Source organism: Enhydra lutris, unplaced genomic scaffold (assembly GCF_002288905.1).
Source record: "Enhydra lutris kenyoni isolate GAN:26980312 unplaced genomic scaffold, ASM228890v2 scaffoldscaffold13, whole genome shotgun sequence".
Lineage (NCBI taxonomy): Eukaryota > Metazoa > Chordata > Mammalia > Carnivora > Mustelidae > Enhydra > Enhydra lutris.
The window spans coordinates 33,094,553-33,122,269 of record NW_019154097.1 but is presented as its reverse complement, the minus strand read 5'-3'; the positions used below and the strand labels follow the sequence as shown (position 1 = coordinate 33,122,269).

General features: G+C 46.9%; 1 protein-coding gene across 4 annotated transcripts in view; it reads right to left on the bottom strand.

Annotated features, from left to right (window-relative positions):
* Positions 1–445: 445 nt before the first annotated feature.
* The window catches only part of LOC111145835 (GLE1, RNA export mediator), a 28,064-nt gene continuing 792 nt past the window's right edge, over positions 446–27,717 (bottom strand). The window contains exons 2-16 of one of the 4 annotated variants that reach the window (XM_022501096.1): positions 24,909–25,130; positions 23,824–23,934; positions 19,115–19,263; positions 18,823–18,883; positions 18,335–18,595; positions 12,456–12,687; positions 10,935–11,047; positions 10,705–10,774; positions 8,491–8,633; positions 8,201–8,391; positions 6,127–6,256; positions 5,160–5,264; positions 3,449–3,531; positions 2,490–2,553; positions 446–1,644 (exon numbers count right to left, since the gene is read on the bottom strand). In XM_022501096.1, the coding sequence (XP_022356804.1) occupies positions 1,576–1,644; positions 2,490–2,553; positions 3,449–3,531; positions 5,160–5,264; positions 6,127–6,256; positions 8,201–8,391; positions 8,491–8,633; positions 10,705–10,774; positions 10,935–11,047; positions 12,456–12,687; positions 18,335–18,595; positions 18,823–18,883; positions 19,115–19,263; positions 23,824–23,934; positions 24,909–25,130 (2,004 nt within the window). In that variant the 3' untranslated portion in view covers positions 446–1,575. Of the gene's footprint in view, positions 2,299–2,489; positions 2,554–3,448; positions 3,532–5,159; positions 5,265–5,930; positions 6,257–8,200; positions 8,392–8,490; positions 8,634–10,704; positions 10,775–10,934; positions 11,048–12,455; positions 12,688–18,334; positions 18,596–18,822; positions 18,884–19,114; positions 19,264–20,640; positions 20,727–23,823; positions 23,935–24,908; positions 25,131–27,717 lie in introns of those variants that run through there. The other 3 variants (XM_022501099.1, XM_022501097.1, XR_002640500.1) reach the window with 3 other exon arrangements.

The following is a 27,717-nucleotide window of genomic DNA, read 5'->3' as shown; positions in this document are numbered from 1 at the left end:
AGGCTTAACAGGGTCTGTGCCCTGACACCCCCACTGGGAGGCTCTGCCCTCTGACACTGCTACAGAGCCCTGAAAACTACTATGCTCCCAGCTAACCCAATTCTTGTGTTTTTGCAGGGGGAGGGGAAACTGAGGCTCAGAGGAGGTGAATGACCCACCCAAGGCCACAAAACCTAGAAGTGAATTGCACCAAGTCTCCTGACACCTTCCCCAGAGTTATGCTGTTGCATCCACATGAAAAGACTTTGGTACTTTTCCATTCCTGCTAGATAAAACAAGGTCAGTTACTGGTACGTAATTCCAGAAAAGAAGTGACTGAAAAACAACAATTTCCCAAGGTGAAGGTCAAGAAGACAAAATACAGAGAAACACTAGAGCTAGGCCAGTGATGTACACAGGTCAAGCTATAGGAAAGCAGTCATATCAACCAACTAGATACTGGCAATGGGTTTTTAAAAATCAAGCTTTATTCCTTGTTTTTTTTTGGCACCAGAGCCGATGATTCACAGAATGTGTCACTTCAAGCCACTCAAGAGTACCAGGGGATCCCCCTGCCCCCCAGAATACCTCCCCGCAGACGACATGTAGTACAGAGTAGGTCCACAGCTGCTGCGTGTTGTACAGAAGACGGTGAGTCTCTCCTGAAACAAACCTCAATTCTTTTCTGAACAGCCAAGCTCTGAATTTCTGTAGTGGCTTTAGTCAGGCGAATCTATTATCGCTCTTTACACAGGACATGTCAACAATTCTAAAGCAGTTCCCAAGTTCTCTCAAACACCTTTATTTTATTTAAGCCCCGAGTCATTGCTCGTAGATGCTGGGCTCAGGTGTAATGTTGCAAGCCCATCCCGGCTTGTCTTCATCCAAATTCAAAAACAAACACCGCCGCCGCCGCCACCCCCCCCCACCATCCTTGATTCATGCATCCCTAGCCATCCAGGGTCCAAACTCCGAATTAAAAGGACCAACAGTGTGTTCTTTTCAACATAACATGTATCAATGGTCCTAGTCCCAGATGCTAACTATTTGATACAATTTGGGACTTAATCTTCGTCTACAGGCATTTCCTCTGAATTTATAACGACTTCACAGGCTGAGAACGGCACAACCACCACACCGGGAGCTGCCTGCGAGAATGTGGGCCTCGACCATTAACCATACTCTGACCAGGAACAGCGGGACTTAGGGGCAGGGAAGGGTGCAGTGGAAGGGGCGGGCTCATTTCTGCTCAGAGGGAAATGGTGAAGGGACTACGTCCTTCCTGAAAAAGACACCAGACACAAAGGGGATGAACGATTAGACCACGTACTAAACTGCTCCTCCCCACACTTCAGAAATGAGAAATGCTAATGCCATTTACTCTACCATGAGGACCCCTTAAAGAGCCTTCAGCCTTTGAAGAGACCCCCGAGATTTAGGGAACCCTGAAAAGTCTCCTCTCTGAAGCACCAGGTACAAATATATTGGTGGATTTCTAAATCTGACATGACTTCTCCCAAATACAGCTGTTTTCAGTTGCTTTATTATTGTCCCTCTCAAACAAAACGGTGATGGTGAGCAGGCGACGGAGGGCCATCAGGAACGCCAGAAGGAGGAAGTCAGAAAGCCCTTGGGGACAGGAATCTCCTTGCGCTGCAAACATTTCTGGTCGGGGAGAGATGGAGAAAACAGTGATTTTCTGGGTACGCTCCTCCCGACATCGAGCATTTGGAAGAAGCTTTGAGGGACAGCAAGCTTAAGTCGTCCGAACAGTGGTCAGCAGCAGGAGGAGTGAGACCAACGCCAGGCAGGAGGCTTCTGCCTCCGTGTGAACCGCAGCAGGGGACCAAGGCCAGGCTGCCGGTTCCACTGCGCCGCCCTGTCCCCCACAGCCCTGCCTCATCCTTCTCACCTGCCTTCTGCCCACTCAGGCTACAGGAAAGTGCAAGTCAGGGGGCCGTCCCGGCAGACCTACCACAGGCTTCCAGGCTGTTGGTCACACTGAACCTCTGGTTTCCAGCAAACGGGAGGAAACGGAAGGAGACCGGCCAAAAGTGTGGTTTGTTCTCACGGAAAAGAGGGAGCAAATTTCCCAGTTCCCCCGAATGGAGACTGAGGAAGAAGCCTCAGCCAGCGAGCAAGAAATGTATTAGTGACGCCAGACTCACTTGGGACATTGGATTCATCCCTAAGGCAGCTTCCCCTCAGGCAGCATGGACAGCGGCACATGAGAAGATGATGAAATGCCGCCCCTTAAGGTGAAGGGGGAATCACGGACCAAAAAGCAGAGTTCAAAAACACCAAGGAGGGGGCGACTAGCTAGTTCAGTCACAAGAGCAGGTGACTCCTGATCTCGGGGCTGAGTCTGAGCCCCATGTACAGTATAGAGATGACTAAAATAAAATAATCAAGAGGAAGACTGCAATCCGAGAGCCTAGAGGTCCATGAGAGACATGGGCGCCCTCAAGGGCAACAGAAGCTCAGAATGTGTTGGTCTAAGGCCATCTTACCTCTAAGAACTGCTTGAGGCGTATGAAGGAACCCATCTGTCCTGAGCTTGTGATGGCTTCAATCCTACAGTGAGAGGAAGAAGATACACTGATCACAGCTGTGATTCCCACTCCCTTCTGGGAGAGGAGTTTGGGACACTGCTGATCTAGAGGGAGGGGTAGATCGAGTGACTCGGAGAGACGGCTTCTGGACTAAGGATGCTGTCATTCTCCCAAAGGGTCTCAGGCTTCTTTTCAAACCAGGGGATAAAGGAGAAGAGAGGACATTCCTTTCCAAGGTCTTTGCAATCAGGCAGGATGGGTACTACCAAGGCCTCTCCCCCAGCTGAAATGCCAGGGTGCTGAGAGGAATGAGAAGGGCACCTAAAGGCGAATGCCATGAGAGCATCAAGCAAACAGCTGCAGAAACTGATTTATTAAGGAAGTTGGATTCTCTGGGTTAATGCATGCCTGCATGTAATCACCGTCCCAGATTAGCTGGGAAGTTTGGAAAAAACCAGAGTAAAAGAAACATCAGGTATCTGAATCCCGGATCTTAATTCATCTTTTCATTTAGCCAACCATATTTAAAAGACTCGGGCACCTGGGTGGCTTAGTTGTTGAGCATCTGCCTTCAGCTCGGGTCATGGTCCCAGGCTCCTGGGATCAAGCCCCACATGGGCCTCCCTGCTCAGCGGTAAGCCTGCTTCTCCCTCTCCCACTCCCCCTGCTTGTGTTCCCTCTCTCACTGTGTCTCTATGTCAAATAAATAAAATATTAAAGAAAAAAAATTTAAAAGACTCTCATTACAGTTCGAAAGCATTTATTCAAATATCAAAGAGGAGAAGGAGAAGAGACGATGTCACACGTACTACAGGTGCTTCTAGAGTCAAAACCAGCAAGTCACAGTGCGCAGGGGCCTCTGACACCACGTGTTTTACCCACTGAATACCACGCTGTCTACTCAATGCACCACATACCTGGGGAAGTAGTCTTCTTTGATGAGAAGTATCATCTTCCAGAACTGTACCTGGTACTGCTTCATGAGGGCATTCCCACACACCTACAGGGAAAGACAGGTGCCGTCAGAGCAGAGAATGCAAACTCATGCTCACGCAAGTCCCATACAGCACACCAACCCTTTGCCTTTTACTCCTACCAAGAATTTCAGTGCCACTTAGCTAGCTCTGCAAGGGAATAAATGGAAAGATCTAACCTTGTTCTGAAGCATTTCTCTGTATACGATAACACCTCTATTACACCAGACAGCCAAGAAGCCAGGTATTTTAGCAAACTGGAAAATGTGAATCCAACTTACTTATTCTTCTTTGAGTCTACTGAATGGAAAGCTTTCTGAAGGCATGGCACTCCTCCCAGCCGTAGTAAGCAGAACATACAGAACGTTACCATGTTCTCAAATTTACTCATGATCTCTGCTCATGTCGTGTGACTTCAGGAACTCTAAGGTGAACGGAAGCATTTGGTATTCTTGGCTCGACAGCCCACATCTGTTATGGAATGTGCTCCAAGTCTTTAACCTTTAAGATATGTCTCCTTTCGGGACGCCTGGGTGGCTCAGTTGGTTGGGCAGCTGCCTTCGGCTCGGGTCATGATCCCGGCGTCCTGGGATCGAGTCCCGCATCGGGCTCCTTGCTCGTCAGGGAGCCTGCTTCTCCCTCTGCCTCTGCCTGCCATTCTGTCTACCTGTGTTCGCTCTCTCCCTCTCTCTCTCTGACAAATAAATAAGTAAAATCTTTATTAAAAAAAAAAAAAAAAAAAAAGATATGTCTCCTTTCCACAGAAACCCTTACCCTCATCCTATAGTGGTGGCCCCTCATGGGCAGACAGGACTGTAAAGAACCTTCTGGATGAAGGAGAGACCTGACCCAAGCTAGCTGATCAGACTTGTTTTCCCAGGAATGAGAGATCACAAACAGGGGATGACAGCTGCACTACACTGGGTGGCCACACTGAGGCAGAGGGCTATAGCCCAGGATGGACATCATCTCCACTGTGCACAGAGAACTAGAGAAAGCTGGCCTGCGTAGCAAGACTGAGGCAGCCTGCAGGGAGAGCACAGGAAGGACCACTAGCCCCAGGGAGACTCTTGGTACCTGGTAACCTTCTAGTTCCTGGTTCTAGGCCCACATGACAGTTGACTGTACATTCTACCCTTGGTTCTGGGAGTCAATTCTCTATCCCAAAAACAAATGTCCTTTTCTGCTTACGCCGGGATGTACAGATGTTTTCTTCTTTATAATAAGAAGACAAGCACACAGAGAAAGAAAGCACAAGGGGAGGGGCGCCTGGGTGGCTCAGTGGGTTAAAGCCTCTACCTTCAGCTCAGGTCATGATCCTGGGGTCCTGGGATCGAGCCCCGCATCGGGCTCTCTGCTAGGCGGGGACCCTGCTTTCCTTCTTCTCTCTCTGCCTGCCTCTCTGACTACTTGTGATCTCTATCAAATAAATAAATAAAATCTTAAAAAAAAAAAAAAAAAAAGGAAGCACAAGGGGAAGAAAACCCGAAAGCTAGGTTTGTCTTTAGCCCTTGGGGAAAATGCGTGAGAGTGACACTGGGTCCTAATGCTGCTGACCATCACCTTGTTTCGTAATGTTTACCAATGCAGGTCTCGTAGTGACTGAAGGCTGCTTCAACCACTGTCTCTCTCGTGTGGTGACTGCATTACGTACCTCCAGGAAGTCAAAGAGGAGGGTGGCTGTCACATCTGACAGGGGTTCCATATTTAAGATTTGTGCCAACCAGCGCCAGCCATGATTTAAACCATGAGGATGAATCTGGGAGGGGAGACACTTGGTCATGATTTGATCTCATTGTATCCTGAGATCTAAACCCCCAAGGTTACCTTCCAGCCATTACTAAGTGACATGGACCCCCAGATCATCAAAATCAAGCACATGCCACAGGGCAGAAACAACACAAGATGAACAAATTCTGTTTTCAAATGTGCCAACACCTTGGAACCCACCCATTCGTTACAGGAACCCCTAATCCCCATGTGGCAGCTCTGGTTTCAGGGATCCCAACAGTTACCTGTACAGACATTTTACTTATTATTCTTGGTACCTTTAGCACAGAAGGGGACTCAGCAGGTACACGGTAAAAACTTGGATTTGATCCACTTACGATCCCTTCTCTTTAGGTCCCCAAGTACTTCACTTCTCCCTGTCTCTAATCTGTATCCTTGGAGTAAAGCACTGCGCTAGCAGGTCAAAGCCTTGCACCCCAGCTGTGGCTTTGTCACTGGCAGTGTGTGTCCCTAAAGTTCGCTGAGACCCCATCTGCTCATCTGTGACATGAGGCACCAACCAGGTCTAAAATGACACTGAACTGGGGCACCTAGCTGGCTCAGTCGATAGAGTACGTGACTCTGGATCTCAGGGTCATGAGATCAAGCCTCATGCTGGGCGTAGAACTTACTTAAATAACAACAACAACAACACCTGATACTGCATCATTTAGAGCACTCCTCTTCTCATAGAATCTTCTAAACTTCTAAACACACCAAGGGAGCCGCGATACACACGAAGTTCTCGTGTAATGAGGCCGCCCCTGCAGCAAGAAGGGCAACAGGCCCGGGGGACAAGATACACAAATACGGTCTGACCTCTCACTGGGAGAGCAGGCCGTCTCCACTACCTCCTGCCGGCTCCCGTACGGCCACCGGAGCTGGATGATAGCGGCGTAGAGTCGGATCATCCCAGACATGCGCTTCAGAAAGTTGTCCTGCTGTTCCACTTTGGAGTCCTTCACTTGGTAGCCGAGCATCCTGCGTGGGAAGAAAACATTCAACGTAGTAAGGCCAAGGCGAGGCTGACAAATCACTGGCTTTTTAGGGCTAAAAGGAACAATCTAGTACTGTACCATTTAGCATTATTATTATTAGCAGTAGTAGTCTTTTATTTTTTTATTTTATTCTTTTTAAACATTTCATTTATTGGAGAGATAGAGCGAGAGAGCACAAGCAAGGGGAGAGGCAGCGGGAGGGAGACATTAGACTCCCTGCTGAGCAGAGAGCCCGACACGGGGCCCAATCCCAGGACCCCAGGATCATGACCCAAGTGGAAGGAAGATGCTTAATTGACTGAGCCACCCAGGGGTCCCAATATTAGTCTTTTTTTTTTTTTTTTAAGATTTTATTTATTTATTTGACAGAGATCACAAGCAGGCAGAGAGGCAGGCAGAGAGAGAGAGAGGAGGAAGCAGGCTTCCTGCCAAGCAGAGAGCCCGATGCAGGGCTTGATCCCAGGACCCTGCGATCATGACCTGAGCTGAAGGCAGAGGCTTTAACCCACTGAGCCACCCAGGTGCCGCCCAATATTAGTCTTTTAAAGTAGGCTTCGTGCCCAGATGAGCTCTCCATCTCTTGATTGAATAGCTACATAATCTACAACTGAGCCAACCACACGCCTCTATTTTTTCTTTTTTTAAAGTAAGCTCTAGGGATGCCTGGGTGGCTCAGTTGGTTAAGCAGCTGCCTTCGGCTCAGGTCATGATCCGGGCGTCCTGGGATCGAGTCCCACATCGGGCTCCTTGCTCATCAGGGAGCCTGCTTCTCCCTCTGCCTCTGCCTGCCATTCTGTCTGCCTGTGCTTGCTCTCTCTCCCTCTCTCTCTCTCTGACAAATAAATAAATAAAATCTTAAAAAAAAAAATAAGTAAAGTAAGCTCTAGGCCCAACAGAGGGCTCAAACTCACAAGCCCAAGATCAAGAGTTATATGCTCTCCAGACTGAGCCAGCCAGGCGCCCCTTTTTAGCATTATTCTTACTACATATCATTATCTCTGAATAATACTTTGTTTACAAAGCATGCATATGGGCAATCATATCTATGTATTACATAAGTCCCACAAGGCAAACTCACAGGATTTTTTTAAAACAATTTTTAAGCAATCTCTGCACCGACATGGGGCTTGGGCTCACAACCCCAAGATCCAGAGTCACACGCTCTACCAACGGAGCCAGCCAGGCGCCCCAAAGTCACAGGACTGATGGATATCATTACTCCCGTTTGCAAATAAGGAAAATGATGCTCACAGAGCTTAAGTGATTGTACATTTTGCAAATCATTAAATGATGAAGCAGGGCACAATTCTAAAGCCCCTGGATCCTGGACTCAGTGTTCTTCTATACTAATTATTGCACCCGAATCCACAAAATCCCAAAGCAGCCAGTCTGTATGAAAGACATTGGATTCTCTGATAGAACATTCCAGGTATGTATAAAGAACTGTGAAATGAAGGAGAATAAACCCTAGTTCATTTTTTTTCTCTTAGGATTATTTTATATATATATATATATATATTTTTAAGATTATTTATTTATTTGACAGAAAGAGAGATCATAAGCAGGCAGAGAGAGGGGGAAGCAGGCTCCCCGCCGAGAGCCCGATATGGGGGCTCGATCCCAGGACCCTGAGATCATGACCTGAGCTGAAGGCAGAGGCTTAACCCACTGAGCCACCCAGGCGCCCCTCATTTATATTTTAGAGAGAGAGAAACACAGTGAACAAATGAGCAAGTGGAAGGGCAGAGGGTGAGAGAGAGAATCTCAAGCAGACTTGGTGCCCCGCCTCCCACGACCCTGAGCTCGTGACCTGAGCTGAAACCAAGAGTCAGATGCTTAACCAACTGTGCCACCCAGGTACTTTCAAACCCCAGTTTTATTTGCATTTCATTCACCCTGAGGAGAGTGAGGAGAAAAACCACCTCACCTCTGATAGTCTTCCAACGCCATTCCCTCCTTGAAAGCCGGGTAGAAGGGAACAGAGTAGGGGCACTTCCTGTGGAGGTGAGCGAGAATGAGGTCGCCCACTCTGGGGTGGAGCTCCCAGATTCCGGACGCCACGATCGCGATGGGGAATGCTGCCTCGTGGTGAGAGGCCACCTCCTCCTCTCCTTGTTTCTGTGGGAGCAGAGATAGGACCGCTTTAGTTACTAGGGAGAGAAGCTTAAAGGCTGCGCACCAGCCTCTCCCCAGACTTCTGGCAACAAGGTTTCTCACCACAAATTTCTCCGCCAGCTTGTACTGCACGAAGTCCAGGCCCTGTGGGTTCAGGGTGACAGACACGGAGCGCCCGCCACACTGAACGGGTTTTCCAGAGAGCAGGCTATGGATCTTGTCGAAGATCTCCTTCAGCTTTGAGCCTGGGTATGACAAAGTCGGTTAAAAGACTCTACTGCAGACCACTCTGCTTCTCATCATTGCATTAAGAAGGCCTCCACGAAAATCCAGCCGTGCAGCCCCCCACAAGGTCAGAACCTGAAGCAAAAATACTTTTGCAGAAAAATATATGACACGCAAATAAATATGTGCTGCCTGGGATGTACAAGCGCATGAAACGTGGTACCATTTCAAAGGAGCTCCTCGTTCGGGAATGAACGCCTTCTGAAACTGACCGAACAGAGCGGGAAATGGTGCGGAAACAGGTGTGCAATGGCTACAGATCCCATGGGCTGTGGCCGACATCCCTAGAGGAGTCATTTGTGTCTCCGGGAAAACCTTTCTAAAGGACCTTCCCAGCTCTCAGTGACTCCCCCTTCCCCAGGACCGGCCTCCCTCCATCCTCAGACACACTGAGGTGGGCTCGTGGTGGCTGTGCACCCCAGCCCCACACTGGCTACAGTTTGATGAGGAGTGACCAGCTGAGTCCATCAGCTAGCGACTGAGTCACCTCCTGGAAGTGGCCGGCCCGGCTACACACGTGCTCACGAACGCCAGACCCCTGCACCTGCCAAGTGGTCCGAAGAACAGTGGTCTACCTCATAAGATCAGAGATGTGCAGAGGGAAGATGAGAAAAAAGGTTCCTAAGGTTTCTAGCTGCTGAGACCTAGCCCCATTCCTGCCAGCAGGTTCTGAGAAATATCCCTGTAGCTTTGGAATAAATGCCTTTTTTGGGGCCTAAGCAGATCTAAATTGGTCTTCATTACTCAAACCTTACTGAGATACCAAAATAGCAGCTCCCACTCCTGCTAAGTCACACTTCTGTACTACTTTCCTGATGGTTTCAAAGGACCAAAATTTCCCATCAGCCCCCTTCTCTGTGCTGCTCCAGTTAGGAAAGTCAGCGCCCAACCCTCTGCATGGCATGGCCTCCCACGTCCCATATGCCACACCAGCACTGGAGACATTTAAATTCGGCTCCAAATCTAACCACTCATGGATGTCTGCCTTTCGAGAGGCAGGAATCAGACCATCTCCTTCTCCGTCCTCAGCACGTGCTGGGCCCTCACTCCAGAGCGTGTCTGCCTCTGGCTCTTCAAGGACTTAACCATGATGGTGCAGATGAAGGGAACGTAGGAAACGTGCAGTAAATGCAGACCAGCAAAACTCGGACCTGCTCAGAAGTGAAGAATGAAACCGGACTGGGGAGCCTGAGGAGAGGAGTCGGGGGTGGCCCGGCTGTCACACCAAGCCGGCCCTCACTGATGCTGTGAGCAAAGGAAACGGCATTTTAAAGTCTTGAAAGTGACTCATGTTTATTTATTTGTACCTTGCCCTGATCTGGAGAGAACTTTCAGGCAGCAGAGTGATACGTAAGTTCTGTCGTAGCCCCTCCCGTAAGTTCTGTCGTAGCCCCTCCCATGGGCAAGAACTGCAACTTGTGGACACATTCTAGGCAACAAGTGAGTCAGGGGAACCGGGACCCAGGCTAAGTCAGAGCAGCTTTTCCACTGTTCACGCTTGCCAGCCACTGGGCCACACGGCTTGTAAGCTGCAGGCTTCCGCATCTAGAGCTCGAGAGAAACGAACCACTGTTTCTGAACGAGAGAAAGAAGGGTCTTTCCCCTGTCTAGTTCTCACTCTCTAAAGCTCAGTCTCCGGAGAGAATAGGAAGACTTTCTAAAGTATGAAGGCAGGTTTCGAACTTGGACAAGCTAATATTAACAAGACAAAAGCAAAGAAGGCGAGTCACATCCTAGGTTCCTGGAGCGATGTCTTCAGCAGGGATTTTCAACATCACGTAAGAGCCTTCCTAAAGAATTTACTGTTAACAGTGCAGCTTACTTATAAAAAGCTAGTCAACCAAGGTGTAACAAGTACCTTCTACGTGCTAAAAAAGAAACAAAGGAGAGTAAGACCTAACTCATACATGCCCGATCCAATGTCACCTGTCTGAACACTCTGCCCACAGAAGCCTTACAGAGGAGATCTGGAGTCTTAAAAAACAGAACAAAGTGAAGCGGAGGGCCACGTTCTCAACTCCTCCGACCAACCTGCAATGGCGGAGATTTGGCTCACTGGGATGGTGGCAGCCTTCTGGAGGTCCATCTTTATCTTTTTGACCTGCCGGGAGAGAACGGGGAGAGGCAGGCGGTGTTTGGAAGGGCTGATTAGATGCCAGGAGGATTATGGAATGTGACACGCTAGCGACATTCCTTTGGGACACGAGGCTGTTTACAGAACTACCAGGCCCCGAGGGTTCCCGATCTACAGCCCTCCCTACCTGACTGTCTTTGCTGTTGGTCAGTTCCTCAAAGGCCAACACGCACTGACTAGAAGCATCCTGCAGCTGCTGGTACCACTGCATTGTACTGTCCTGTACCTTCACCTGGAGGTCTGAGAAAAGAGAGGCTTCTGTAATAGCTAGCATTCACTGAATACTGTTTGTTTGTTTATTTATTTATTTGTTTAGTAAAGATTTCATTTATTTATTTGACACAGGGAGACACTCGAGACAGGGAACACGAGCAGGGGGAGTGGGAGGGGAGAAACAGGCTTCCCATGGAGGTAGGGAGCCCGATATGGGGTTCGATCCCAGGACCCTGGGATCATGACCGGAGCTGAAGGCAGATACTTAATGACTGAGCCACCCAGGTGCTCCCACTGAACACTTTTAAAAATATATATATATATTTATTTAAGCAATCTCTACCTCCGGTGTAGGGCTCGAGCCCATGACCCGGAGATCAAGAGCCTCACGCTCTTCTACTGAGCCAGCCCAGTGCCCCTTCAGCAAACACTCAATATGAGGCAGGCACTGTCTCATCAGCTGATAGACATATTAATTGTTTTCATTGTCATAATAACCCTACGAAGTAGATACCATTATTATCTTTGTTTTCTCGATAAGGAAGTAGGTGTAGAAAGGTTAATTTGCCAACGTCACATCGCCAGGAAGTAGAAAAACTACATTCCCATGGATCTGGCTCCAAAGCCAGCCTTCAACCGTTATGCTATACTGATCCTCTCCTATGTATTAAATGAGCATCTATTGTGTACATATTTATTTTACACTTAGAAGGCCGAAAAGTGATTGTTACATTATTTTAAAGACTCAGAGCAGTTGAGAGGCCTGGGTGGCTCAGTCAGTAAAGCGTTTGCCTTCGGCTCAGGTCATGATTCCAGGGTCCTGGGATCAAGTTGCACATCAGGCCCCCTGCTCAGCGGGGAGTCTGCTTCTCCCTCTGCCTCTGCCTCTGCCTGCAGCTCCCACTGCTTATACTCTCTCTCAAATAAATAAAATCTTAAAAAAAAACCAAAAACCAAAAAAACCCAAACCCAAAAACCTCAGAGCAGCAAAACCTGGGATAATACATCTATCAGAATGATACATAATTTCAAGTCCCCATGGCAAGCGTCTGGCGACACATCAACCAGACTGCATGTAAATTCAGTAAAAACTCAGTAGTAGGGGCGCCTGGGTGGCTCAGTGGGTTGAAGCCTCTGCCTTCTGCTCGGGTCATGATCTCAGGGCCCTGGGATCGAGCCCTGCATCGGGCTCTCTGCTCGGCGGGGAGCCTGCTTCCCTCTCTCTCTCTCTGCCTGCCTCTCTGCCTACTTGTGATCTCTGTCTACCAAATAAATAAATAAAATCTTTAAAAAAAAAAAAAAAAAAACTCAGTAGTAAATTTTACCTCCTATAAAAGTTCTGGTATATCGTCCTGAAGCTTAACACCGTATTGAAAAACATGCTTGTTTCCTTTCACGTTCTGGACGAAAGGACGGTAGCCACGGCAGCACCCACCTTCATTCTGTTTCCCTCCTGGGCCCTGGCTGGGAGCTGGGGCCTCTCTGGGGACCTCCGGGCCCTGTTGCATCTTTGACCCCTGCCGCTTTTCTCGGGCCGCCTCCTCATCCTGCTTCCTCTTGTTCTCACAGGCCCTGGCGATCTCCTGCTGCAAGCTTGTCAGGAGGTCCCGCATTTCCTGCAGGGCTCTCTCCGCCACAGCCTGGTCCTCTTCTGTGGGAAAGCCGTTCTGTCAGGGGGACAGAGGGAGAGCTTAGTGTCCCTTCTCTAGGCATCTGCGAAGCCGAACCACAGCTCACACACAAGTCAACAATTTCTAAGTTGGAACTGCTGCACCAGTGGAGCGCCTGCGTTCAACATGTTGATGCTTACTGTCTCCTGTTCTCCTAAAGGTAATAACCAATTTACCGTCACAACCACAGACACACCCGAGTACAGATTCTTCCATGCTCTCACCAACACTGGCTGGGATAACTTTTTACAAGTTCGTGACAGTAGTCTAGATAAAAATGATACTGTGTTTTGGGACCCCTGGGGGGCTCAGTTGGTTAAGCAACTGCCTTCGGCTCAGGTCATGATCCTGGTGTCCCAGGATCGAGTCCCGCATCAGGCTCCCTGCTCAGCAGGGAGTCTGTTTCCCCCTCTGATCCTTCCCCCTCTCATGCTCTCTCTTTCATTCTCTCTCTCAAATAAATAAATAAAATCTTTTTTTTTTTAAAGATAGTTTTATTTTTTTTTTTTAATTTTATTTATTTGACAGAGATCACAAGTAGGCAGAGAAGCAGGCAGAGAGAAGGGGAAGCAGGCTCCCTGCTGAACAGAGAGCCCGATGCGGGGCTCCATCCCAGGACCCTGAGATCAAGACCTGAGCCCAAGGCAGAGGCTTAACCCAGATCATGACCTAAGCCGAAGGCAAAGGCTTAACCCACCCAGGTACCCCGATACTGTGTTTTAATTTGCATTCCATATATTAATGGTGATTTTTACACTTAATTTCCGGGGGCACCTAGATGGCTTAGTCAGTTGAGCATCTGCCTTCGGCTCGGGTTGTGATCTGAGGGTCCTGGGATGGAGTTCCATATCTGGCTCTCTGCTTGGCGGAGGGAGGGAGCCCTCCCCTCTGCTTGTTGCTCCCCTGCTTGTGTGCTGTCAAATGAACAGATAAAATCTTAAACAAAACACTTAGTTTCAAATTCACCAATTATATTTCTCCTTTTACAGCTACTTATCCTGTCCTTTGCTCATCTTTCTGTTAGTGGAATGGAAGTAGACAGAGAGTGATTTATTTACCTTTTCTCCCATAGATCTTAAGAGCTCTCTCTGAACAAGGACATTACATTTTGGTCTGCTATAAATGTTACAAATGTTTCCTAAGTTATGATATGTCTTTCAGTTTTGTGTACTCTTATCTATTGATCCTTCCCATTATGACTTCTGTTTTCATTGCTATGCCTCCACACCTTAACATAATTCAAACATTCACCTAGATTTTTTCACTGAACATGATTTATTTGTTTGTCTCTTTGACAAAGATTATGGAGTTAGATGAAAGAATGGTACAAATTTAATCTTTATTTTTTATTTTATTTGACAGAGAGAGAGAGAGCGAGCATAAGTAGGGGGGAACAGGAGAGGGAGAAGCAGGCTTCCCGCCGAGCAGGGAGCCTGATGCAGGACTCCATCCCAGGACCCTGGGATCATGACCTGAATTGAAGACAGACAACCTACTGGGCCACCCAGCCATCCCTCTTTTTTGTTGTTGTTTTTTTAATAAAGATTTTTACATCTTTATTGAGATTGAGTGTAAGAGAGAGAAAGCACAAGAAGGGAGGGGCAGAGGAAGAAGCAGGCTCCTCTCTGAGTAGGGAGCCCTGTGCAGGGCTCAATCCCAGGACCCTGGGATCATGACCTGAGCTGAAGGCAGTACAAAGGCAGACATTTAACTGACTGAGCCACCCAGGTGCCCCTAATCTTTACTTTTATGATTCTAATTAATCTTTTCCCCACTGATCTGAAATGGTAACTTTTTTTTTTTTAAGATTTTATTTATTTGACAGACAGAGATCACAAGTAGGCAGAGAGGCAGGCAGAGAGAGAGGGGGAAGCAGTCTCCCTGCCGAGCAGAGAGCCTGATGCGGGGCTCGATCCCAGGACCCTGAGATCATGATCTGAGCCTAAGGCAGAGGCTTTAACCGACTGAGCCACCCAGGCACCCCTGAAATGATAACTTAAAAAAAAAAAAAAAAAAAAAAAGATTTATTTGAGAGAGAGAGAGAAATGGCTCACAAGTAGGGGGAAGGGCAAAGGGAGAGGGGAAAAGCAGACTCCCCAGGTGAGCATGGAGCCTGATGTGGGCTCGATCCCAGCCCTCTAAGATCATGACCTGAGCCAAAGGTAGACGCTTAACCGACTGAGCCACCCACCTACCCAGATCAAGAGTAGCATGCTTTTATGACCGAGTCAGCCAGGTGCCCCCTGTATTCACTTTCTTTTTTTTAAATATTTTATTTTTAAGTGATCTCCGCACCCAACACAGGGCTTGCACTCATGACCCTGAGAGCAAGAGTCACGTTTTCTATAGACTGAGCCAGCCAAGTATTCCCCCCTTTTTAAGATTGCATTTATTTATTTGACAGAGAGAGAGACAACGAGAACAGGAACACAAGCCAGGGGGAGAGGGAGTGGGAGAAGCAGGCTCCCTACTGAGCGGGGAGCCCAATGCAGGGCTTGATCCCAGGACTCTGGGATCATGACCTGAGCTGAAGGTAGATGCTTAATGACCGAGGCACCTAGGCACTCCCTGCCAGGTACCCCTAATTTAAATTTTTTTTTAATTTAAATTCAGTTCTTCAGGCACAGTAGCCATATTTTAAGTCCTCAGCAGCTACATATAGCTAATGGCTACTATGTCACAGAACATAAATATGGAACATTTCCATCACCACAGAAAGTTCTGTTGGATGGCACTGTCCTCAAGTTGCCAGTTCACAGAAAATATAGACAATAAAGAAACCTAATACAATATACCACGGGGTTAGGGTTAGCAATTGCATTCTGGAGTTTTCCAGAATGTAGGAAATTTTATAGAACCAATGATCCAAATTCTTTGATAATTAAATGGCAAGGAAAAAGAAATAAGGGATATGGAGTATTGAGATTAAAAGACTTAATTAAGAGACAAAAACCAAAAGGCTGAACCTTGTGTAGATGGTAATGTTCCAACCAACTGTTAAAAAAATCTGAGACAGGAGTGCCTGGGTGACTGTTGGTTAAGCGTCTGACTTCAGCTCAGGTCTGATCGCAGGGCTCCGTGCTCAGTGGGGAGGCTGCTTGTCCCTCTGCCCCTCCCCCTGCTGGAGCACGTGCACGCTCTTTCTCTCTCTCTTTCAAATAAATAAGATCTTAGGAAAAAAATTTTACACAAGTGGAAAAATTTGAACACTGATTAGATATTTGGTCATAAAAGTTATCGGTTTTTTCAGATGTGATATTAGATTCTGGTTATGTGAGCAAAGAATTTTATCTTTTAGAGATACACACAAAGTATTTTCCCGGGGCACCTGGGTGGCTCAGTGGGTTAAAGCCTTTGCCTTCGGCTCGGGTCGTGATCTCAGGGTCCTGGGATCAAGCCCCGCATCGGGCTCTCTGCTCAGCCGGGAGCCTGCTTCCTCCTCTCTCTCTGCCTGCCTCTCTGCCTACTTGTGATCTCTGTCTGTCAAGTAAATAAATAAAATCACCTTTAAAAAAAAAAAAAAAGTATTTTCCCAGATAAAGTAATTAGGTCTGAGAATCATCGTAAAGCCATTTGGGAGAGGGCGTGCAGCGGGAAGGAGAGATGAAACAAGACTGCCATGTGTTGAGTCTTGCTCAAGCCGGGGAATGGTTGCGTAAGGGTTCATACTGCTGTTCTAGGCTTGAAGGCTAGAAAAAGACTTGTAGGCTTGAAATTTTACAAAAGGAAAGGTAAACAAAAGCTATAAAGCTAATTCAAAGGGAATGATAAACTCTAAAAATAAACTTCTGCCTCAAATATGATAAATGCATAAAGTTCTTAATATGTAGAACACATATCAGCTGGATTTTTAAAACAAAAACTCAGGTAGAAATATGAACTAAGGGCAAGAACATACAATTCATGGGGTGCCTGGGTTGCTCAGTGGGTTAAGCTTCTGCCTTCAGCTCAAGTCATGATCTCAGGGCCCTGGGATCGAGCCCCATATCAGACTCTCTGCTTGGCTTCTGCCTCTCTCTGCCTACTTGTGATCTTTCTGGGTCAAAATATATAAAATCTTGAATAAAAAAAAAAAAAGAACATACAATTCATAAAAATGTGAATTGCAGGGGGAGACTCTGGCTGGCTCAGTAGAGTCAACAGAGCGGATGACTCTTGATCTCAGGGTCATGAGTTCAAGCGCCACGCTGGGCATGGAGCCTACTTAAAAAAAAAAAAGTGAGGCGCCTGGGTGGCTCAGGGTCCTGGGATCGAGACCTGCTCAGTGGGAAGCCTGGTTCCCCCACTCCCACTCCCCCTGCTTGTGTTCCTCTCTTGCTGTCAAATAATTAAGCAGAATCTTAAAAATATATATATGAATTGGTACAGGTTTTGGGTAAGAATCAAGAACCTTGGGGTGCTCGCTTCGGCAGCACATATACTAAGAACCTTGGGGCGCCTGGGTGGCTCAGTGGGTTGAGCCGCTGCCTTCGGCTCAGGTCATGATTCCAGGGTCCTGGGATCGAGCCCCGCATTGGGCTCTCTGCTCAGCGGGGATCCTGCTTCCTCCTCTCTCTCTGCCTGCCTCTCTGCCTCCTTGTGATTTCTGTCTGTCAAATAAATAAATCTTTAAAAAAAAAGAACCTTAAAATTCTCTGACCAAGTAATTCTATTTCTAGGAAATTTTCTCAAAGAAATACAAGACATATATAAAATGTTATCACTACAGGGGCACCTGGGTGGCTCAGTGGGTTAAAGCCTCTGCCTTCGGCTCAGGTCATGATCCCAGGGTCCTACATCGAGCCCAGCATTGCGCTCTCTGCTCAGCGAGGAGCCTGCTTCCGCCTCTCTCTCTCTGCCTACTTGTGATCTCTGTCAAATAAATAAATAAAATCTTAAAAAAAAAGTTTAGGGACGCCTGGGTGGCTCAGTTGGTTAAGCAGCTGCCTTCGGCTCAGGTCATGATCCCAACGTCCTGGGATCGAGTCCCACATCGGGCTCCTTGCTCATCAGGGAGCCTGCTTCTCCCTCTGCCTCTGCCTGCCATTCTGTCTGCCTGTGCTTGCTCTCTCTCCCTCTCTCTCTCTCTGACAAATAAATAAAAAAAATATTTTCAAAAAAAAAAAAAAAAAAAGTTTAAAAATTAAAAAAATGATAGCACTACAGTGTATAAATACAATATATGTGTATAAATACAGTGTATAAATACAAAAACCAAAATGTTCAACAGTAGGCACTTTTTTTTCGAATCATTTGGCATGATTAAATGTGGGAAATGTCCAATTCTGACAACTTCTACGTGTCACGGCAATACTTGCAGTTTTTAACACTGCTTTAATTAAAAACATCAAAATATTGTTAATGGTTATCGTAATTATACGTTCAAAATACAATGTTAACTGAAAAAGGCGATGCACATTCCTGTGAGGTTTTAACTTTTACCACAGCTTTGCAGGTGTTCAATAAAATGTTACAGAACGAACGCCACTATTTTGCGATCAGAATAAACAATGAATTGTTTACCCGAAGACAGGACACCTGGTATGTACAGGAGTCCAATTTGGGATGGGGATAACTGCCCCCACACACACAGTCCTTCTCGGGGAAACAAGATGAAATGAGAACCAGGATTCTCTCTTCTAGGTCCCTCTTCCACGTCCCTCACCTCAGACGTGGCCCGAATGATCCCCGAGATAAGGCCGCACAGTTGGTTGCCTCTGGTCCGGAGGGCAGCCAGGTCGAGCTTCAGCAGGTCTCCGTGCGGCTGGGTCTCGGAGGCGTCCAGCTGCTGGTTGAGGTGCAGCACTTCCTCCTGCAGGGCGTAGAGGCTCCGCAGGCGGGCCTGGCCTTCTTCCTTCCGCAGCCGCTCCTGCTCCGCCTGCTTCAGCCGCTGCTGCTCGGCCTCCCGAAGCTTCAGGTTGAGAATCTATAGAAAGGGTGGTCCGGTTACCTGTCTCTGTGGCACCCCTGGGCCTTCTCTTTCTACATCCCCCCGAGCCTTACTGGGCCCAGAATTGGAAGAGGACGGCTCAAGGTGAGCCCCGTGGAGGCGCGATCTGGGCCAGGTCCTCCACGCAGGTTGGCTAAAACCCGACTCTGGGCAGGTTAGAGCCAGACCCGAAAACACCCAGATGGATTCTCCCAAGCTCTGACCTTTGCTCTGTGACGATGCTCAGCTTTCAGCTTCTCTTGGTGGCCCAGGGCCTCTCTGGAGCTGCTCAAGAAAGGGCAGAGGGGCACTCAGGCGTGCTTCCCGAAAACGTCTTATCTCCCCTCTCCTGAAAGCCTTTCTTCTCTTCGTGATGCACTGGTCATCGTTCGAAGTTAGAAGCTTCTCTGGCTCTTGTGTTTGAACATTTCAGACCTCAGAAGCAGCCCAACTCTCTCCCTTTGGGTTTTGTGCTGGGAAAGGGGTGCTGCTGAGCACGCGGACGGCCCCGCTCACCTCTTCTCCATCACTTCCCGGAAGTCCCGGAGCTCCTTATGATGTTGTAGCTCCTTCCGCTCGTCAAAGCGCTTCAGCTGCTCACATGCCATCTCGGAGAGGGCTCGCACCTTCCTCTCCTGCTCCTCTTGCCACTGCCGCAGGCCCTCCTGCAAAGGATCAGCACCCGTTCTCTGCCACTTGCTCACTCACCCACGGGGACTGCCCTCCCGCCGGTCCTTGGCTCCAGAGACACTCAAGAGCTTACTTCTCAGAAGCTACACTCGAGATGCGTCTCCCCTCTGGGTGGATGTTTACACTCAGCTGTTTTGGAAAGCTCCTCCAATTTGCCCCATTTGGTTTCTGTCACTCCCGTATCCGCCGAGAATGAACACATATCTACCAACACAAGGTCAAACAGCCCTGCGCACCTATGCCTCCAACCTGGGCCTGCTGATGAGGGTTCCAGAGTGACCGGCAGAAATCCTCATCGGAGTCCATAAACATGCTGTGCCCATTCCTACCTCACTTCTTTCCTTACCTTATCGTCTCTGCCTCCACCTCCTCCCCCACCTCCACGTAGGAAAGTCCCCTTACTCTATTCCTAAGGGCATCAGGTATCTCACTCACCACTCGTGAGAGTACTCTCACATGGATTTTAAGGGTGACCTTGACATTTTAACTATCAAAAGTTAAAGTGTATAAATCCTTTGACACTACTTTAATTTTAGGAATTTATCCTGAGGAAATATTTGCAAGCATGTGCAAAGATATATGTATAGGACGCTTACAGCGGCCCTGCGGATGACGGCAATAAATTTAAAACAATTTAAATTAACCGGGGATTGACTAAACCTATGACAGTGGGTGGGACTAAGAACACCCGGCAGCCTTCAAACATCATGAGCTGCTCTACGTACTGGGATGAAGATACAGCAAAATGTACTGTGAAGACACTACGTTATCTTATTTTAAAGCTTCCAGTGCAAGAATGCAAAGTGACCACAAGCATACATAACCTCGCGTGAGCCTCGGTGTAAACAGAGAATTGGGAAGGAAAAAAAGACTCAACAACAGAGAGCACATGGGCTCGTCAGCAGGGAAAAACTTTCAACACGCTTCTGGAAGATAGAAAGTTTCTGTGGAGGAATGTGGCCCGACAGAGCAGGGCTGAGAAAACGCGAGGCCACACACGCACGCATGCACTTGCACGCGCGCACACACAAGCGGGCTACGCCCCTCAGGGAGAGAGCCAATCTAGCAGAACCTCGAAGAGGCTCCAGACGGGGAAATGCCAGGACTGAAATCAGGTGCGGTTCATGGGACTGAAAGCAGAAACAGCTGAGTGTTTGTGGACAAAATAGTCAGCCCTTACCCCCGCCCCAAGATCATGAGATCGGAACAGCCAACAGCCAGGCACGTGTGCTGTAATGATTTTGTTTTTTGTTTTTTTTATATCTTTCTCATGTGTTTCTTTGCCTGTTTCTTTGGCAAAGTACCTCTACGTTGGTCCATTTTGTGCTTAATTTGTTTTTACTGTTACGTACTGTGTAATAATTTGAAAAGAGTCTGCACATTCTCGGACACCCTCCCATGTCCTCCACTTCAACCTGAGCAGAGCTTCAAGACTGCCCTGAGCAAGAGAGCACAGGAAAGAGAAAGAATGTCACACAACTTCCAAGACCAGGTTATAAAAGGCCACGCGACTCGGCCGGTGTTTCTTAGGATGCTTGCTCTCAGAACCCGACCGCCATGCTATGAGGAAGCCCTGCCGTGGGGAGAGGACAGACGTTGCAGCCAACAGCTCACTTCAACTGCTACCCCGGTGGCGGGGGAAGCCGCTCAAAGAACTCTGGCCCCAGCCGCTGCAACCGCATGCCCTCTAAGTGAGGACCGCCCAGTGGAGCCGGTTGACCTCCAGAAATGTGAAAGACAGTGATGAAACGCCAGTGGTGGTGGCAAGCCGCAAGTCTGGGGGTGATTTATTACATGATCACACACACCCCCACCCCAAAAACATGCAGAGTTCTTCCCTGTAAGAAAATGAAAAACCTGTTCGGAGATAACTAGACCGTCTAGCATGGAGGCTGGAATTCCGGAACAATACTCTAGGAACGCGGACACTCAGGAAGCCCGAAAGCATGATAATCTTGCTCCTGACTATGCACCTGGAAGCCTTGGTCCAACCCCTGGCAAAGGAAGGTCCTCAGCTATTAGAGGAAACTCTGTACCCTAGGAGATCAAGGTGAACAACTGGAAAATAATGAATCTAGAAGAAACAGCTATTTCAAGGAACACAAATCTGAAAAAAGAACTCTAGTATGATATGAGAATAAAGTGCTCTGAAAAAAGAACAAGTGGAGAATAAGAAAATCTCATCATTTAAAAATATATATATATATATACATGTCTTTTCAAACCACAATGGAGGGATAAAATAAAGAAATCTTCTGGAAAACAGAGAAAGACAAAAGGAAAATGAGAGAGAGAATAGGAGAAATAGGGAATTAATCTAGGAGAGCCCATCTCTGACTAATAAAAGTTCCCAGAAAGAAACAAGGAAATGGAGAGAAAGACAAACCAATCAAAGGGGAAAAACTTTCCCAGAGAAGAAGGACGTAAGTGTTCACCTGAAAGGGCCCCACCTATCCAGGATCTACCCACTCCTCACTGTGCACATTGCTACCACCAAAGTGGGAGCAGCCATTGCCACCACCCAAGTGGGAGCAGCCATTGCCTTTCATTGAGAGTATAACGGCTTCTACCTACTTTGTACTTATTTATCTCGTTTACTCCTATCTCTCCTTACCAGTGTAGATGCCCCATGAGGGCCTGGATTCGTGTCTGCTTTGCTCAGTATTTTCTCCAGACAACAGCATCTAAGTGCTCAGCAAGCACAGGAAAGCTTGACAATTATTGGTTGATTCAGTGAATGAATGAATGAATGCATGGAGGGCTGATGCTAGAAGACTTGCACTTTATAAACTCATGTCATCTGTGGAATGTTTACAAAATCATGCATTGCTTTTCTAATTAAAAAAATAGGGGTGTCTGGGTGGCTCAGTGGGTTAAAGCCTCTGCCTTCGGCTCAGGTCATGATCCCAGGGTCCTGGGATCAAGCCCCGCATCGGGCTCTCTGCTCAGCAGGGAGCCTGCTTTGCCTCTCTCTCTGCCTCCTCTCTGCCTATTTGTGATCTCTGTCTGTCAAATAAATAAATAAAATCTTAAAAAATAATAATAATAATAAAGTCAGTTCTTTGGGCTCAGATCTAGTTGGTCATGACATGGCAAAGGCACCCAGAGGGTTGGAATCCTCTGTAAATACAGGAGCAATTATGGGGCCTCCCTCAGGAAAATGGCGGAGAAGATTGAAATAAACCAGCACACGCCAAGTACACGTGCTCCTTCTGTGGCAAAAGCAAGATGAAAGGACGAGCTGTGGGGAGCTGGCACTGTGGTTCCTGCATGAACACGGCAGCCGGTGGGGCCTGGACCTACGGCATTTGAAACACTGCGAGCGGGCGTCTGGGTGGCTCAGTGGGTTAAGCCTCTGCCTTCGGCTCAGGTCATGATCCCAGGGTCCTGGGATCGAGCCCACATCAGGCTCTCTGCTCAGCAGGGAGCCTGCTCCCCCCCCCCTTCTCTGCCTGCCTCTCTGCCTACTTGGGATCTCTGTCAAATAAATAAAATCTTGGGGCACCTGGGTGGCTCAGTGGGTTAAAGCCTCTGCCTTCAGTTCAGGTCATGATTCCAGGGTCCTGGGATCGAGCCCCACATCGGGCTCTCTGCTCCACAGGGAGCCTGCTTCCTCCCCTCTCTCTCTCTCTCTCTGCCTGCCTCTCTGCCTACTTGTGATCTCTCTCTGTCAAATAAACAAAATCTTTAAAAAATAAATAAATAAATAAATAAATAAATAAAATCTTTTAAAAAATAAAAATAAAAATAAATAAAAGAAACACTGCTAGCCTATAATAAATGGGTTACTTTATGTAACTCAATTATATTGGTTTGTTGTTAAATTTATGAATTAGGTGTTCCAATTTCTGTTGCCTTAATGTTTTCTCAAAAGACTTGGGAATTAAAATCTTTCTAATTTTTGGGACGCCTGGGTGGCTCAGTTGGTTAAGCAGCTGCCTTTGGCTCAGGTCATGATCCCAGCGTCCTGGGATCCAGTCCCACATCGGGCTCCTTGCTCATCAGGGAGCCTGCTTCTACCTCTGCCTCTGCCTGCCATTCTGTCTGCCTGTGCTTGCTCTCTCTCCCTCTCTCTCTCTCTGACAAATAAATAAATAAAATCTTTAAAAAAAAAATAAAATAAAATCTTTCTAATTTTTATTGGTAAAGTATGAAAAAATAATAAAGTCAAATAAATTATTAAAGTACTGTTATTCTTTCCTCAGGAGGCTGTTAAGATTCATCTTCTCAGGATAACCTCATCTGATAGCCCAAGATCATCTTCAAATTCTGAAGAAGTAAATGGAAGCCAGGAAAGTCTAAGTAATTTTCTTGAAGTCATATGTAAATCCTATAAGAGCTAGGATTTTAACCCAGATCTCCCTTTAGAGAGCTCCCTTGTGACTGCTACATTACACTATCTTCCAAATGAATCAGGAGCTACCAGCACTGGCGACAGGACAATTAGCACAAGGTAGACATCCATGATGCCTACAGAACTGCGCTGACATATGGCTCCCTCAGGTTAAGCCTGCCGGACCTCGTGGGTCACTTACTGTCCCTCTCATCCTGTGTACGAGCTCATACATTCGGATGCAGCCTTCCACCTGGATCCCCCGGGAGGACTGAAGTACCATAGGTTCTGTATGCCGGGACTCATGTTTGCCCTATATAGACAAAAAAAAAAAACGGAAAAATTAAGCATTCTAGATGGTAAACTTGGTGTTATCCCTTCTAGATGAAAACCACATCCCTACTTATGAGTAAGAACAATAAAACAATTTAGGTTAGAACCAGTGTGCTTGGGGAGCCTGGGTGGCTCAGTCATTAAGCATCTGTCTTCAGCTCAGGTCATGATCCCAGGGTCCTGGGATCAAGGCCCACATCGGGCTCCCTGCTCGGCAGGGAGCCTGCTTCTCCCTTTCCCACTCCCTCTGCTTGTGCTCCCTCCTTCCCTCGATCTCTCGTGCTATCAAATAAATAAATAAAATCTTTTTTTAATTAATTTTTAAATTTGTTATTAACATATAATGCATTATTAGCCCCAGAGGTACAGGTCTGTGAATCGCCAGGTTTACACACTTCACAGCACTCACCAGAGCACACACCTTCCCCATTTGTCCATACCCCCCCCCCACCTCCCCGCCTCCCCCCCGGCAACCCTCAGTTTGTTTTGAGATTAAGAGTCTCTTATGGTTTGTCTCCCTCCTGATCCTATCTTGTTTCATTTTAAATAAAATCTTAAAAAAAAAAAAAAAAGAACGAACCAGTGTGCTTTTCATGATGTTGATCTTGTTCTAATTGTTTTCCTCAGTAAAGGAAATAATAATATAAATTATATTTATATAACGATATACAAACCAATGAATGGCTTGTTGCTTTGGACAGTTTTTCTGTTTGTTTGTTTGTTTTTGCTTAATTTTCCCCCTTTCTTCTGATAGTGTCCCTTTGTGCTGAGGTGGTTTGGATGGGGCAATCCCAACCCACATCCCATAATCAACACGCTCAACGTGGAGCTCAGACTCACGGCCCTGAGAACAAGAGTCACACACTCCGCCACCACACGAGCCAAGCGGGACCCCTTAAACTTCAACTTTTCGGCCACCACTGCCTGCGGTCTCCCACTGAACACAAACCTTACCTCGGGTCCATCTGGAGTTGCTGAGGAGGACGGTGAGGAGGCAGGGGTTCTGACAGGCGATCTGGGAACACATGAAGGTTGGTCGAGGGCGGAGGCGGATCTAGAGGATGCTGAGGTCTCAGAAGAAGGTGGGTTCTCTTGTGCGTGAGGTAAGACATGGTCTACCACCCAGCCGGAGTAGGAAGACAGCTTGGGAAGAGACATACATTCTTCCAAGACATTCTACAGAGAAGAAGAGGGTGAAGGCCAGCTTGCATGTCAACTGATTCAAGCCATCGGAAGTAATTTTGTCCTTATTTCCCACTACCTGCCTTACTGGTAATCTACGAAGGCCTGAATAAAGACACACACACACACACACCAAAGACCCATTCTAATTGTATTAACAATCAGAGATGAAGAGAAAGTAGTTTGCTTGCTTCTCTCTCTCTTTCTGCCTGAAATGGCTCAGTCAGTGAAGCATCTGCCTCTGGCTCAGGTCATGATCCCAGGGTCCTGGGATGGAGTTCTGCACGGGGCTCCCTGATCAGCGGGGAGTCTGCTTCTCCCTCTGCTCCTTGCCTCCCACACGGCTTTCTCTATCTTGCAAAAATAAATAAATAAAATCTTTTAAAACAATAGGCATGGACAAGTGGATACTGACCTAAAGGCCAATGCCTTAAAACAAATGGGATTTATAATAGAAAGCCTATAAAACAAGTTCTAGCCACCCTGTAATATGTGTGCCACAACTGACTCAACTCTACCAGTTACCTACTATCTCTGTGGAACTGCCACACAGCGCTTCAAACCAGAGAAGCTTCTACTATTTCACCGCAGTTAAAATAAACAGCAATTCTGACTGAGAACTTGACTCAATGTCACGAAAATATGACCAGGAAATATGGGAAAAGGCTATAACAGCGATTCCGAGCACTGAGTGTGGAACCACACTGAGTGTGGAAAGTGTGGAACTTTCTTAGCCTGAGTTCCATCCCTGCATTTCACTCACCTGCGTGACCATGAGCAAGTTACCTAACCCCTCTGTGCCTAGGTTTCATCGCTTCTAAAACCGAACAATAAAGGATCCACCTCAGGAGATTTGGAGAGGATTAAATGAATAATAAACAGCTTAAAAGACTACCTGGCACATAATAACTACTCAAAAATTGTAAGTTATTATTTTCCCTAGATCAGTGGTTCTCCAGCAGGATCAGTTTCACCCTCCAGTATCTGTCTGGAGACATTTTTTGTTGTCACCACTGGGAGTGTGTTATCGGCGTCTAGTCAGTGGAGGCCAGGGATGCCCTTACACATCCCACACCGTAAGACAGCAGCGGCAGCCCCTCACAACAAAGAATTATTTGGCTCAGCCCAAAGTGTCAATAATGCTGCAGCTGAGAGATACTGACTAGACCATAGGCACACATCCCATGTGCAATAAAAAGATATTCAATCCATGGAAATGATCCAGACACAGAAGCAAACAGGCTATATGCACACTTTATAAAGTAATGGGACTCATTTCCAAGACGTAATAGAAATAATGTTGAGACAACACCCTTTTCCTCATTCCTTACACCAAAATATATTCCAGGGCCAAAGTTTCAAATGTAAAAACAATAAAACCACACATACAAAACCCACCATAAACATAAAAAATGTCAACTGACAAACTAGGAAAAAGTATGTCCAATATGTATCATGGATAAAGGGCTACTATTATCCCTAACATATAAAGAACTTATAAAATCTGGGGTGAAGAAGAACTCCACTAGAAAAATGAGAAGACATAAATCAATTCACAAAAAAAGACATAAAACTGGCTCCCAGTGGGATGCCTGGGTAGCTCAGTCAGTTAAGCATCTGCCTTTGGCACAGGTCATGATCCCATGGTCCTGGCATGAGTCCCACATCAGGCCTCCGAGCAAGGGGAGCCTGCTGCACTCTCTGCCTGCCAGTCCCCCGTCTGTGTGTGTGCGCGCGTGCGCTCTCTCTCTCTCCTATGACAAATAAATAAAATCTTAAAAAAAAAAAAAGATTAAAATTGACTCTTGAATATATGAAAAAAATGTTCAATCTGAATTACAAAAGGCACTGTAACACGATCCTGAGATCTCATTCTTACCCGTTAGATAATCAGAAATTAAAGGTATAATACTATACCTTTATATATTCATATATATTGACAAGGCTGCAGGCAAAAAGACACGACCTTTAGTTGACTGGAAGGTGATCTGATGCATCCGTAATGGGGAGAGGGGGACACCTACCTTTACCTTTTGACCCAGCAATCTCAAGTCTCAGAGTTTATCCTGAGGACACACTTCCCACACAATGAAAATACACAGGCGTACGCGCGCGCACACACACACACACACACACACACAAGCTTACAAGTAATGGATTACAACTCATGGAATAAAACAGGAACCCAAGAGTACATGATGATATAAATAAATCATTAAACGTGAGAAAAGAAAGCTCCTCCTAACAGTAGAATGCCAATTAGCAAGTGTAGAAGGAACGGTGGGTATCAAAGAAACGTCATTTGGTTACCTCACAGGGTTAACTGATTCAGACAGAAATAATGAATGCCAATGGTGGAGGTTTGACTAGGAAAAGGATACTAGTGTAATCTTGGATTACCTCCTCAAAAGATACTAATCAGTTACAAAAGGAAAAAATGAGGCATTTTAAGTGCAGTTATCTGGCAGGTAACCAAGTGACCGGGTGATCAAGGTTAGGATTCCCAGCCTTAGGATGCGTTGCATCATATGTGTGCTTCCTGATATGACTGAGAACACGCATCATATCTACGGTATTCCTG